A 15,333-nucleotide genomic window follows, 5' to 3' on the forward strand; every position below is an offset into this window, starting at 1 on the left:
GACGTCAATGTTGCTTCAAGGTCAGTTGTACCAAAATGTTTTTTTTTGTGGATTTCGCTTAATTTTTATTTTTTTATTTTATCCCTTTTTCCATGACAGGTTATTTAAGAAATTTCAATTTCTAAAATCTTCCTTGCAGTGCTTTTTATAAACAACCATATGTAACACTTTTGAAAAAACATCCCTCATTGTTGTTCTCCCCTCAATTTCCAGTTTTACTCTTGGTGGATGACACCTTTGCATCACCCAAGGGACACCCCTTCAATGCATGTGTGTGCATGTGAACCTCCCTTACCCACTGAAATTTTTCAATTTTTTTCTGGTATTGCAAAAGTTCTTTTAAGCCCCACTTCAGGTCTCTTCAAACAGACATTCCTAATGTGATCATCTTCTGTATCTGGGACTACCTTATCAAATGTGTCTTCCCCTTTTCTTTAAATTCAGCAGGATGTAATCTGGGAGGGGCTTAATTGCTATGTCTAACTGGTTGGACAACTGTACAATAGTTGTCTTGTTGATTTGAATGAATAGACCAATATGTGTATAGTGAGATGGGGGAATTCCATAACCTATTGGATTGTAGTGAGACCATAGATTTTTGCCTTAATGTAATATATCTTGTACAAGTCAACCTGGTTGACCCACCCTTTCTGCGGCTATGTAGACACATCCACAGAAAGAGTCACTGCAAGCTGAAGTTCATATGTTTTTTGTCTACCACTGATTACAGTGATTTGTTCCTAATTTCCATTTAGTTATAACAAAATGGACTAAGACCACATGAGAAAAAAAACTTTTGGCCATAGACACAATGCAAAGCTGACAACAGGATACAAAGTCCTGACTGCAGTATTTCTCTCAATACAGACACATGTAGCTTCCTTATGAGCATATATACGTATTGTATGTAATTTTAATGTGAAGGTACATAGTTCAGTAGTTAGTGTCAAGCTCACAATCATGAGGTAGTGAGTTCGATTCCTGGTAAGTTTTAACGAAATATTGGAAGTGAACAACATTACTTGTATGATAATCGCAATCATTTACAACTATCCTGTAATGTCAAGGATGGACACACACACTGTCTACTTCCAGTTTCTGCGTCCCAAATCCACTCACAAGGCTTTTGGTTGGCTTAAGCCTATAGTAGAACCATTTAACCACACAGCCACACCTGTTATTTATTTCTATTTATAAGTCTTAACATCATAATTTGTGAACGATAGTCTCATTGGTTATGTTCTTCTAATGAACACTGGCTCGTGTTTCTAATTGTGAAAATAACCTAGGAGTGCCATTAACTTCAGTTTCATATCAGTTCACAGACATATAATCACCCCCCCCCCCCCATATATTGTAGATAAAATAAATTTCAAATGTAGTAAAGCCCTAAAAACTGGAAAAAGATGGCTATGCCTGCTAACATCTTTTTTTTGTCTTATGAGGGTAAAATACCCAGACTTTCTCTGCTGTTCTTCCAGCTTTACTGCATTTGAAATTTACTTTCTTGCCTGCAAAATACCAACCACATTTGATGCTTCCAAAGTTTGCTTAGAAAATGTCAAATATATATATATATATATATATATATATATATATATATATATATATATATATGAGAGAGAGAGAGGGAGAGAGAGAGACGCATCTGTGGGGTAGCAATTCTGCTTTCCAATCACATGGTTCCAGGTTAAGTCCCTCTGTGTGGCACCTTAGGCAAGTGTCTTCTATAGTCATGGGTCAATCAAAGCCTTGTGAGTGGCTCTTGTAGACAGAAACTGAAAGAAGCCCGCCATGTGTATATGTGTTTATATATATATATTTATGTGTATGTGTCTTTGTGCCTTTGTTTGCCCCCCCCCCCCATCACTTGACAACTGGTGTATTTACATCCCCATAACTTAGCAGTCGGCTAAAGAGACCAATAGAATAAGTACTAGGCTTAAAAAAGAATAAGTCCTGGGGTTGATTTCTTTGACTAAAAAACTCTTAAAGGTGGCGCTCCAGCATGGCTGCAGGTAAATGACTGAAACGAGTAAAAAAAGAATATGCGTGAATATTTACACATACAGTGCAGGCGTGGTGGGTGTGTAGTCAAGAAGTGCAAGCATGGCTGTGCGATTGGAAGCTTGCGTTGCAACCACGTGGTTTTGGGTTCAGTCCCACAACATAGCACTTTGAGCAAGTGCTTTCTCCTTTTTTGCTTTAGGCTTGGGCCAACCAATGCCCTGTGAGTGAATCCGATAGATGGTAACTGTGTCGAAGCCCATTATGTGTGAGTGTGTACGTCTTTGTGTTTGCACCCCACTCCATCATTTCTTGGTAACTGGTGTTGGTTTATTTTTGTCTCTGTAACTTAGTTGTCCAGCAAAAGAGATCAGTAGGATTAGTAGCAGACTAAAAAAAAAATATATGTACTGGGACTGATTTCAACATCATTCAATGTCCGTTGTCCATGCTAGCATGGTTTGGTTGCTGTGACCATAACTGGCAAGCTGGAGGCCTGCACCAGGTTCCAGCTTGATTTGGCATGGTTTCTACAGCTGGGTGCCCTTCCTAATGCCAACCACTTTACAGAGTGTGATGGGCACTTTTATGTGGTGCCTGTTCAATTACAACCCCCAAGGCGGTAACTCTACCATGACTGCTGTCCAATGACAGAAACAAGTACAAAAAAATGGTAAAAGTTATATATTTGAAGAGCTGCAATATAGCTTCTGTCTGTTAATTCTCATCAAGTATTGTTTAGTCAGGCTGAAGATAGTTGCCCAAGATCTTGTTTGTTAGGAAGTGATTCAAAATCACATAATTGCAAAGGAAACTTAACCACAACCCACCCTGTCTTTCTTTATATGGTGTAGCTGTGTGGTGGATTGTAAAAACGTTGCTGCTATTTCCAGCAGGTTGGACAGCCATGTAGCAGTTCTTTCTTTAGCTCATGTTTTTAAACTAAATTGCTCTAATCTTTGCCAGTCTGTTACATGAGAAGATAGAAAAACAATTACCATACTTGCATGTGGATGTGTTGCACCCTTGGTACCAAATTTTTTTCCCCTTATAGTTTTAGCTTTGCCCCGTGTATGTTGCACTTCAGTTATTTCAGATAAAATCAACAAGTAATTATGGTAATTCAATATCCATGTTTTCATTCTTCCAACCCATTTGATATTAACCCACTTAGAATGAATGCTGTTTTTATGATACAAAGTCTTTTATTTTATCGTTCATACCGAGCCCTTTAGCATTCAGATTACCCTGTCAAGTGTAATACTTATTTATTTGACAAAAAAAAAAAGGAAAAATCTTTGGCATTTTGAATCTATGCTTTTCAATAGCAAGGAATAAGGAAAGAAAGAAAATGGAGAGAGAAAAAAAAAAACATTGTCTGGATTAATGGTGCCATGTGTCAAAATATTGTTTTATATTCAAACTGGCCCCTCACACTTACCCTACAATATTACTCCAAAAATAAACACTCACGTCATTGGAATCTTAAAGCTACAAAGACAATGGATGATTAATTCAAACTGATCTAAATAAATAAGAAGTTTGCTTTGCAACTACATGATTTCGTGTTCAATCTCACTGTATAGCATCAAGGGTGAATGTTTTCCTATGTAGCCCTGGGCCAACTAATTCGTTCTCAGTGAACTGTACGGAAGCCAGTTGTATGTGTGTGTATGTATCTTCACATTGGCACCACTATGGCAGTTTGATGTGTGAAGGCCAGTGGAATATTTATCTTAGTTGTTTTCTGAAAAGAGTGTTTTCTCACTTGAAAACAAGCATGGTTTGGCACCTGGCCATTGAATTCTGTCTCGAACAACCTTGTCTGACATGTGCCAGCATAGAAAAAGCGGCTGTGAAAATACTGATGATGTGATACATGAGAATTTGTTGAAAAGCCATTATCATATTATATATTATTTTCCTTTGTTTTGCAAGGACAATATGGATATTTTCATTATTTCATTAGCACTTTTGCCATTATTGGAAAATATTGGAGTGAACGTCTTTTGAATCCTCACCAGGTCGGCTGTAACAAGGGAAGAAGGGACAGTTTTCATTTTCTCTTGGACTGCCTGAAATTATATCTTTGGTCCCAGGATATCAAACTGCTTAAAATAACTCAAATGTTCATATTTAAATTACAATTCTTTTCTGAATTATAACTAAGCAAATGGTTTTGGTAAAGTTATGTTCAAAACATTAATGTATCGTTAAATACAAGGGTTAGTTATTTCAGCAAACCACTTCAGATTTCTGATTCATTTGTAAATAAATTTAAACACAGCAGCAGCGACAGCCTATGTTGTTTAGGGAAAACTGATCACACAAGACATTTGACTTCTGCATTTGTTTAGTTGATTTGTACTACCTCAATCACTTTAACAGTTTGGTTTTAAGAATGGATTTATAATGGTTGAATACTGATTAACCTTCATTTATTTTATCATTACAGATTTTGTCAGGTGATGCTGTTGTTATTCGGGGTCAACCACGTGGTGGACCTCCCAAAGAACGAACTATATGTCTGTCAAATATTACAGCTCCCAGGTTAGCTCGTAGGGCTAATCCGAAAGAAACAAAAGATGAGGTAAACTGTTTTTTGATTTTCTATGTTTGTTATAGCACAGGTGTGGCTGAGTGGTTAATAAACTTGCTTCCCAACCATGTGTTCACTGTGCAACACCTTGGGCGAGTGTCTTCTATACAACCCTAGGTTCACCAAACCCATGAGTGGATTTGGTTGACAAACTGAAAAAGAGCCCGGTTTATAATTACAAACATACATATATGTATGTTTATGTATGTACCTATACCAGACTTAAAAAATATAAGTACCGTGGTTGATTTGTTTGACTACACCATTCAAGAGGGTGCCCCAGCATAGATGCCATCTATGTAAAAGTAAGTTTGTGTGTATTTTTGTCTAGACATCACATGGTGGTTTGTAAATGAGCATCAGGGTAAAGGGTATAAGATCCCTTTCAGTCATGAATGGCCATGGGATTGCATCTAGAATGTTCCCCTCTGAGGTACAAGTCTGGGCAAGGTTGTTTATGGAAGACCAGCAATCACCCATGCATATCAGCCTCTCCTCTCCATGCCACTGATGTTATCCAAGGGAAAGGCAAAAGGGGATGATACAGCTTGGCGCCAATTACGATGCAACTCCTTTCTATAGCTGAGTGATCTAGAGCAATATGAAATAAAGTGTCTTGCTCAAGAACACAACACACAGCCTGGTCCGGCAATTGAACTATTTTATGATTGTGAATCTGACACTCCATGCATCATAGTGATACAAATGAGGTCGTTTCCGGTCTTCTGTCAAGTCTGCTAACAACTATATAGTTCTCTTAATGTTGTGTTCCTCTAAATATTGGAAATTTGAAAATTTGTTTCTTCTGTTCAGTTAACTTTTGGTGTACCATCATGATTTTGTGTTGTTATTTCTTTAAAGCCTTATGCTTGGGAAGCCAGAGAATATCTTCGTAAGAGGTTAATAGGCCTTGAAGTGACTTTCACTGTGGAATATACTGTTCCAGGTACAAATAGAGAATATGGATGTATCTACATTGGATCTGGTGAGTGTGCAATTGTTTCTTAAGAGAAATGAAAATATTGTCATCAAATATTACACATCATATTTTGATCTAAACATTTTTTATTATCTTGTTTTCTAAATTAGGCATGGAAGGAGGGGAAGTATATCTATGGCTTTTGCAGGTCTTTCTGCACTGGTGGGATTGATGGGGCTAATATCCAGTAAATTAATTTCTTCAGGAAAAAAAACATAGCTATTCAAAAGAAAGACTTAATCTAAAGATCAAAATTTAACAAATTCAATGCAATTTTAATATCATTTGTATTCAAAATTTATAAGTTTTAGTAAAGGACATGAAATGGAGATGAGAATTAAATAAATGATGGATATTTATATTTTGTGTATTATTATGCTAAGCAATCACTTATCTTGATAAATTCGTTTTCTGTTGTGTTCTGAGAAAACTATTATCTGAATTACATCTCTTATGATATAGTGTAGCCAACACCATTTGTTCAAATAATCTATTAGGACTCTTCAATTATCTGGACTGAGCAGTTCAATTAATGCAGTTCCCATCTAGGTTCATTTAGCTATTTGTATTACCACAGTCAGTGAAACAAGTACCAGATTAAAAGTGTTAAAGTAAGTTTGATGTAGGATGTCTTGACTTTGGTGGATGTTAGCTTTTAACTCAGATCCTTCTGGCAGTGTTTTTTTTTTTTTTCTTTTTTTCTCATCTTGCAGTCGCTTAACCATTAATCTCATATATCTCAATGGTTGCTCATCTTCTTGGCTAAAAAAAAAAAAAAACTGAACGGATATCTTACGATTTTGAAGCAACCAATGTAGTAAAAATGAATATTTTACAGGCTTAGTGGTGTTGGTAGATAGATCATTAAATATTGTATGTAATTGCTAAGATTAATTTTCTTAGTATTTTTCACTAACAATATATTTGAATTGTAATTAGATTGCTAATGTCCTTGAGAAAGGTGAGAGGTATGTTCATCTCTATAATATTCATTATAGAGATGAACATTACTTGTCTCATCTCTTGTGATATTAGGAAAATGTAAAAGTTCAGTTCTACAGATCTTCAACTGTTTCTTGATTTTCTTTTAGGTGGGAAGAATGGCTAATGCTGTTCCTACTCTGTGTCCAATATCTTAAATGCCATTGTTTCAAAAGCTATAGTGTTTGTACAAGATATGGTTTGTAAGGGAAATCAACATTGAAATTATTATTAAAAATATCATTTAATTTGATCTAGGTTGTTCAGACATAATGACGTAACTGTAATTGACTTGATTGTATCTTAATTTGAATGTTCCAGATAATTCTCGGGAGAATATGACTGAATCATTGATATCTGAAGGTCTAGTAGAAGTAAGGCGAGGCGGTTTGAAACCATCTGAGTATGTATACTGTATTTGTTTGGCTTTTTTGTGATTATACCCAGCAAGTAAACTGCTTAAGTGTTTCAGTTAATTTTCATTTAGAAAGGAAGACTATCCTTTCAATACCATATTGCTATTGAAACAGTTTTCGTTTCAGTTAATTTTAAAAATAACAAAGAGTTTAATAAAACAGTTTAGTCATTTTTAAGTTCGTGTTTGGAACTGAAATTAACATGAAATTTTGATTCAATTTTTAATTTAGATCATTTTGAAACAGGGCGTTTGTATAATATAATCAAGGGCTTGGTGTTAAAAGGGTTAAATTACCTCAAACTTTATATATATTGGTATAAATTACAGAAACTTTAGCTTATCTATCATTAATGTTTTGGAGATTTTAATCAAGATTTTAGTGTAGGCTGTCTCAATCAGGTTAACAAAGATTAAAAGGGTTAACAAAGTGTTATTTACTTAAAAGGTAATTTATAACTTTTGAAATTTGAAGAGCTGATCTGACACTTGTGATGAATAAAGATGCGTTTCAGCTTGGAACCAAATGGATAGGATTTATTTATTGTAATTCAAGTAGATTATGTGGGTTTGTAATATGAATACATTTAATAATTCTATTTGAAATTTTCATCATTCTACTGAATTTTTAGCATTCTGGACCAAAATGTTACAAGTTCAAATTCTACTGCTTTGCCATGCTTACTTCATCAGTGCAGCTGAAAATAGGTGCCAAGCTATTTTTCTAATGTTAACCCTTTCGTTACCGTATTTATTTTGAGATGCTCTGTGTTTCTTTCAATTAATTTTAAATATAACAAAAAATTTAGTAAAATGACTTCGTTATCATTAAGCTAGTATTAGGAACATAAATTGTGACTAAGGTGGAAGATTTTAATTCAAAACTTATGGAAACAAGTCATTTGTACTACAGAGCCAGAGCCGGTTTCAGCCGGGTTGGTATCAAAAGGGTTAAGTGGGAGAGTAGTTTCAGCTGGACTAGTCAATAGGCTGCTGACTGATGAGTCCAAAGTACATTTACTACATTGTGTCCACAGTAACTTAATTATAGAATAATCCATCTGGTTATAAATAGGTATAGTGGATGTGCATGGCTTAGTAACGAATGGCCTCTGCTTTGTTGATTTATCCCAGATACACTCACTGCACATTGATGTAATTTTTGTTTGTTAAAAATTCAGAATTATGAAATTATAACTTAATGAATTAAATAGAGGAACACATTAGAGCTCTATCCGGTTTATAAATTGACAGCTTTTAAAATGTTTTTTTATCATTATCAAAATAGCCTAACAATAACACATACTTACAGGTGAAGGTGTGGCTGTGTAGTAAGCAGTTTACTTCCCAACCACATCGTTCTGAGTTCAGTTCCACTGTGTGGCACCTTGGGCAAGTATCTTCTACGATAGCCTTGGGCCAACCAAAGCCTTGTGAATGGATTTGGTAGGCAGAAACTGAAAGAAGTTTGTTGTGTGTGTGTGTCTGTCTGTCCCCCACCATCACTTGACAACCAGTGACTTAATGGTTCAGCAAAATACACCAATCGAATAAATACTAGGCTTAAAAAAGTAAGTCCTGGGGTCGATTCATCCGACTAAAATTCTTCAAGGTGGTGCTCCAGCATGATCATGCTCTAATGACTGAAACAAAAGCTAAAAGATACAAAATGCTGTTCAAAGATGTGTAAAAGTTGGGTTTTTCTTTCTCTTTTTCTTTCTTTTTCTTTTTTTCTCCCCTAGTAATTTTTTCCCCCCTTTTGTTTGATGCAGTGAAAGTCAACAAAAACTGATACAATTAGAAGAAAATGCCAAGTCTGCAGGGAAAGGAAAGTGGGCCACTGGTACAGCCAATGACCACATTCGAAACATTAAGTGGACATGTGAAAATCCACGCAATTTTGTTGAATCTCATCATTATAAACCAGTTGAAGGTAAGCTATAGGTCTCAATGTTTACATCATCATCATCATTTAACATTTCACTGTTCCATGCTTATATGGGTCAAATGGAATTTATTGAGGCAGATTTTCTATGGCCAGATGCCCTTTTTGTTTCTAAGTGAGTTAATAGATTGCCACAGCAAGACATGGTTTTCATAGAAGACTGGAAATAAGAAATCCCACTTGTATGACCGATGGTCTTTTACAACCATCGCATGATGTCAAGACAAGGGCCCACACAAACATAAGCGCATATCTCTATGTAGCAGTGTCCATTGTTTCCAATTTTTCTGTGAATTCATCATATTTGACCATGGGGAATGGGTGAGGGTTTGGTGACAGGAAGGGCATCTGGATTTAGAAAATCTGGTTTAAATTCCATCTGATGCAAGGATGGAAAAGTAGACATTAAAGAATGGTAAATTTATGGCACACACACATGCATGCAAGCAAGCAAGAAATACATATGGCTTAATTTCTGTATTTTTAAAATCAATCTTATATTGATATTTTTGAAGATGTTTGCTTATTTTTTAATCTTTTGTTTTAAATTTCAGCTGTGATTGAGCATGTGCGTGATGGTTGCACTGTACGTGCATTTTTGTTGCCCAACTTTGATTACGTCACAGTTATGCTGTCAGGAATCAAAGTAAGTTTGAATGTTTGTCTTTGCACATGCATACACACATATCTCTCTCTGACTATTTTTTTTTTTTTTTGCTTTACTTGTTTCGGTCATTGGACTGCAAACTGTAGTCTAATGACCGAAACAAATGACTATTTGTTCAGTTAAGCCTTTAAAATTTAGTCAAACAAATCAATCCCAATAGGTTTTTTTAAAAAAAAATTTGGTACTTATTCCTTTGGTCTCTTTTGCAGAACTGTTAAGTAACAGGAACATAAATAAACCAACACTGGTTGTCAAACAGTGGTGGGCAACAAACATAAACATAGACACACACATATATATATATATATATATATATATATATATATATATATGATGGGCTTCTATACAGTTTCCATGTGTCAAAGTTAATCAAAAGGCATTGATCACCTCATGAACATTGAGACTGAAACCAAAATGGTGTGGTTGCAAATCAAGTTTCTGAACCACAAAGAAACCCATGCTTACACACACACACACACACACACATCGTCACCGTCATCATCTAACCTCCATCTTCCATGCTGGCACAAATTAGACAGTTGACAGGAGCTGGCAAGCCAGAGGACTGCACCAAGCTCCACTTTCTCTTTTAGCATGGTTTTTACAGCTGTATACCCTTCCTAATACCAACCATATTACAGAGCAGATTGTATAAATCTCCCCCCCCCCCCCCCCATCTTGTGTCTGAGTCATAGTGCCCTTTTAATCTTCAGCTAGCTCTGGTTAATAGAGAAATCTAATAAATTAATATTTTTTCCCTGCAACAGTTATCGTGAATTTGAAAGTATGTTAGCACAGTCTTTTATGTATTTATTCTCTCCTTTTTTTTATTATTATTATTATTATTTATATCTAATTTTATTACTTTCATGCCATTGTTTCCCTGAAACAAAAGTATAGTTGTCGCATGTCGATATTTATAAAATTTCACTAGCCCCTACCTCACCGCACTCTATTGTGTCACTTTGTGCTGTTACAAATTAAAATGTTGTTATACTTCTAACCACTAATAATAAGAAAAATAAAAAAACCCAGTTTAAAGTATTGATTTATGATGCCCTTTACTACTACAAACCAGGCATGAGCAGCATATATTATCAGTCAAACAAACTAAAGTATATATGGCCTTTATATACATCTTGTTCAGTGGCATAATACAATGGGTGTAGTTGTAGCAAGGTTTCAAATCTGCATATGGTCACTAGTCAAATACTTCAGCATCTTAAATTTATGTATATAGTATTAGCAACAGAAGCAATATTAATAACAAAAGGTAATCTTTATATCCAACTTAACATGATGCCTTGGTAGAACACCAAATACTGTGTTATTAGCTTTGAGAAATTCTCTCCTATAGGCACTTGGTGCATAAGAGCCCACACAGACTGTGCAAGCAAAAATGAAAAAATCGGAATTAAAACACATGGAAATATGTTCTCTTGCAGACATGCCCAGCTCCTGCCAGTGAATGAAAATAAGTGTAAAATATAACAATGATACAAAAACATAAATCCATTTGTTGTAAAATAAAAACTTTTTTTTGTTTTTTCTTCAAGGCACCAATGTTCAAAATGGAAGGTGTTCAACAAGTAGCAGAAGAATTTGCAGAAGAAGCCAAATATTTCACTGAATCACGGTTGCTGCAAAGAGATGTGAAAATCATTCTGGAAGGAACCTCCAACCAAAACTTCCTTGGAACAGTCATACATCCGGTAAGGTTTACTTTTCCACTTCATATTTATTCTTCCTCATTCTTATATGAAGCAGGGCAGAGGTAGCTTAAGCTCTTATGCAGTTTTCTAATTTCCAGCTGGTCTTTTTCAATAAAAGTTCTGTTATAAAGTGATTGGCATTCAGAAGAGCAACCAGCCGTAGAATCCAAGCCATGCCAAACAAACACAGGTGCATGCTGTGTTTCTTGGGCCCATCGGATCCTGTCAAACCGTCCAACTATGCCAGCATTTGAACACACGTTAAATGATGCTGCTCAATACTGTGGTTGTTTCATGGATGTAGGTCAGTGTGTGAAAGCTTTTTCAATAAAGCTGTATTATTGATTTCTGAAGACACAGATGGCTTTCATCTCCCATTATCATCATATTTTCATGATTTAGTATTATAGAATTTTTAATACGGTTCAGTTCCTATCAATGAAACATCATCTAATTAGTCATTTAACCCATTTCCATTCAGCCCTATCAGTAGCATGTTTGAAAATTTAACTCTTTTGGCATTTAAACTGGCCATATCCAGCTCAAACATCCTACTTGTTTGATGTTCAAAATAGACATTTCTGAAATGCAAATGATTCTAATAATTTTAAATGAAATTTTTGTTTCCTACTTACAGAGAGGCAACATTACAGAATTTTTATTAAGTGAAGGTTTTGCACGATGTGTTGACTGGAGCATGGGAGTTGTTACAAGTGGGACTGAAAAGTACCGTGCAGCTGAAAGGTAATTAGAGTGATTTAATGTTTTTTTCAATTACTTTTATCAGCATCTAACCCTTTTATCTTTCTGTATCCCTCTCTCTACTCATTCTCCTAGCCTAACTTTGTCTCCTGCATTCTTGCCCCCGAGGTCCATAGTTTTGCAAGCTGCATAGTGATCTCACTAGTGTGGTGGCACATGAAAAAAGCACCCAGGCGACACCATAGTGGCTGGTGTTATGAAGGGCATCCAGCTGTAGAAACCGTGTCAAAGGTGAGGCAGAAGCATGATACAGTCCTTGAACCCACTGGGTCCTGTGAAACCATCCAACCAATTACAGCATGGAACATGGGACATTAAATGATGTTGATGGAATTGATATAATAAGAGATGCAGTTTGGGTTCGTGCCAGGTAAAAGCACTACTGATGCCTTATTTCTAGTGAGACAGTTGCAAGAGAAATACCTAGCCAAGGATAAACCTCTGTACCTGGCTTTCGTTGACATGGAGAAAGCCTTTGACAGGGTCCCCCGATCCCTTATCTGGTGGTCAATGAGGAAACTTGGGATAGAAGAATGGCTAGTGAGAGCTGTGCGAGCCATGTACAGAGATGCGGCCAGTAAGGTGAGGGTTGGAAATGAGTACAGCAATGAATTCCGGGTAGAGGTAGGGGTCCACCAAGGTTCCGTCCTCAGCCCCCTATTATTTACCATAGTCCTCCAGGCAATCACAGAGGAGTTCAAGACAGGTTGCCCCTGGGAGCTCCTCTATGCTGATGACCTTGCCCTAATTGCGGAGTCACTATCAGAACTAGAGGAGAAGTTTCAGGTGTGGAAGCAAGGTCTAGAATTGAAGGGCCTTAGAGTCAACCTAGCTAAAACCAAAATCCTAATAAGTAGGAAGGTAGATAAAACACAAACCCCTTCAGGTAGATGGCCCTGCTCAGTATGTAGAAAAGGAGTAGGTAGTAACTCTATAAGATGTACCCGGTGCAAGCTATGGACACATAAGAGGTGCAGCAACATCAAAGGCAGGTTAACTAGCAAGTTAGTTTTTGTTTGTGGCAGATGTTCAGGTGCAATAAAGACTGCAAACAAACAGGAAACAACTTCTATCTCATTCCAGGGTGAAAAACTAGAGGTAGTCGATAGCTTCCGCTATCTGGGCGACCAAGTTAGTAGTGGGGGTGGGTGCGCTGAAAGTGTAGCTGCTAGAATAAGAATAGCCTGGGCAAAGTTTAGAGAGCTCTTACCCCTGCTGGCGACAAAGGGACTCTCACTCAGAGTAAAAGGCAGACTGTATGACGCATGCGTACGAACAACCATGCTACATGGCAGTGAAACATGGGCTGTAACTGCTGAGGACATACGTAAGCTCGCAAGGAATGAAGCCAGTATGCTCCGTTGGATGTGTAATGTCAATGTGAATACCCGTCAGAGTGTAAGTATCTTGAGAGAAAAGCTGAACATTAGAAGCATCAGTTGTGGCGTGCAAGAGAGACGATTGCGCTGGTATGGACATGTGGTGAGAATGGAGGAGGATAGCTGCGTGAAAAAGTGCCACACCCTAACAGTTGAGGGAACCCGTGGAAGAGGTAGGCCCAGGAAGACCTGGGCTGAGGTGGTGAGGCAAGACCTTCGTACATTGGGCCTCACCGAGGCGATGACTACGGACCGAGACCTTTGGAAATGGGCTGTGCGTGAGAAGACCCGGCAAGCCAAGTAAGATCGTTGCCAGTGCCCCTGGACTGGTTCTTGTGTGGGTGGCACATGAGATGCACCATTTTGAGCGTGGCCGTTGCCAGTACCGCCTGACTGGCTCCTGTAGGATTTTCGAGCGAGATCGTTGCCAGTGCCCCTGGACTGGCTTGTGCGGGTGGCACATAAAAGACACCATTTCGAGCGTGGCCGTTTTCGTGCGGGTGACACGTAAAAGCACCCACTACACTCTCTGAGTGGTTGGCGTTAGGAAGGGCATCCAGCTGTAGAAACTCTGCCAAATCAGACTGGAGCCTGGTGTTGCCATCCGGTTTCACCAGTCCTCAGTCAAATCGTCCAACCCATGCTAGCATGGAAAGCGGACGTTAAACGATGATGATGATGATGATGAATGATCTTCCAACTTAATTTAAATTTCATTACTGTGTCTTTTGGCTTTAATGCCTTTTTTTTTGTTCAGATTGTTTGTACTGTTGTTCTCCCCCCCCCCCCCACTCCAAAGTATTTTAAAATAAAAAACAATAACTGGGCATTTGATAATATTCTTGTGCCAATGCTAAGATATTAAATCCCAAATGTAGCAATTATAAATGACATAATCATAGTTTCTAAACTTTTCCATTTTAAACTTTGTGTTTCATATTGAAAAAACATTCACGTTGTATTTTACAGAAAAGCCAAAGATAACCGACTGCGGATATGGAAAGACTACAAACCATCTGGTGTTGTTATTGATGATAAAAGTAAAAACTTTACTGCTAAGGTGAGTGGCAAAATTAGAAGCATGTTTTGTGTTTGAGAGTTGGTGATCAACTTTGTTTGTTGTCATGTGATTAGAGGGAGATTTGGCTACTAATTGTAGCAGGTTGAGTGATTAAGTACAGGCTTGATGAGTGATGTGTGATGAGTACTGTAGCATAGGTGGTAAGCTCTTGAAAAGTTGCCAGTTTTAATTTTTCAGTTATGGAAATTACACTGTGCAAATGCCCTTGGGAAAGGTATGAAAGTCCTTTGAAGTGATTCGGGTTGATCATCTATGATGGATACATCCAATCACAAATGATGGTAATTTCTTGGAGACCAAGAAAGAGAGCTCTGCAATTTCTTGCTGCACAAGCTGCACAAATGATTTGTTTTTAGGGATCAAATGTTTGTGCTCAGTTCCTTCTTCAAATTGATGCTGCCTGAACAGGTGCATAGTGTTCCATATGTCAGGTGTCAACATGATCAGAGAGCAACGTGAAATGGAGTGTTTTGCTCAAGAACACAATGTACCACCTGGTCCGGGAATTGAAACCACAACCTTGCAATCATGAGTGCAACACCCAAACTACTAGGCCATGTACCCTTAACGATCACAAAATATACCTATTCTTAAACACGAAAAATTTTCTCTTGTCACTTTCTATTATTCTTATTTCACTTGCTTTCTTCAGGTTGTAGAGATTGTTAATGGAGATGCTATGATTGTTAAATCATCAGATACCAGAAAAATATTCCTTGCTAGTATTCGACCTCCTCGGTAAGTAACAAAAATATATTACCGTTATTTGAGCTAGAATTTAAGGAGGCTCATTTTATGGTATGTAA

The 15,333-nt window shown here is 37.2% G+C and overlaps 1 protein-coding gene across 1 annotated transcript in view; it reads left to right on the forward strand.

Moving 5' to 3' along the window:
* Window positions 1-15,333, forward strand: part of LOC106878105 (staphylococcal nuclease domain-containing protein 1) — a 35,148-nt gene that overhangs the window by 4,670 nt on the left and 15,145 nt on the right. The window contains exons 2-10 of the mRNA XM_014927216.3: window positions 4,463-4,597; window positions 5,468-5,591; window positions 6,888-6,969; window positions 8,754-8,914; window positions 9,481-9,572; window positions 11,150-11,305; window positions 11,943-12,049; window positions 14,416-14,506; window positions 15,180-15,265. Coding sequence (XP_014782702.1) covers window positions 4,463-4,597; window positions 5,468-5,591; window positions 6,888-6,969; window positions 8,754-8,914; window positions 9,481-9,572; window positions 11,150-11,305; window positions 11,943-12,049; window positions 14,416-14,506; window positions 15,180-15,265 — 1,034 coding nt within the window. The remainder of the gene's footprint in view (window positions 1-4,462; window positions 4,598-5,467; window positions 5,592-6,887; window positions 6,970-8,753; window positions 8,915-9,480; window positions 9,573-11,149; window positions 11,306-11,942; window positions 12,050-14,415; window positions 14,507-15,179; window positions 15,266-15,333) is intronic.

Source organism: Octopus bimaculoides, chromosome 19 (genome assembly GCF_046866305.1).
Source record: "Octopus bimaculoides isolate indiv1 chromosome 19, ASM4686630v1, whole genome shotgun sequence".
NCBI lineage: Eukaryota > Metazoa > Mollusca > Cephalopoda > Octopoda > Octopodidae > Octopus > Octopus bimaculoides.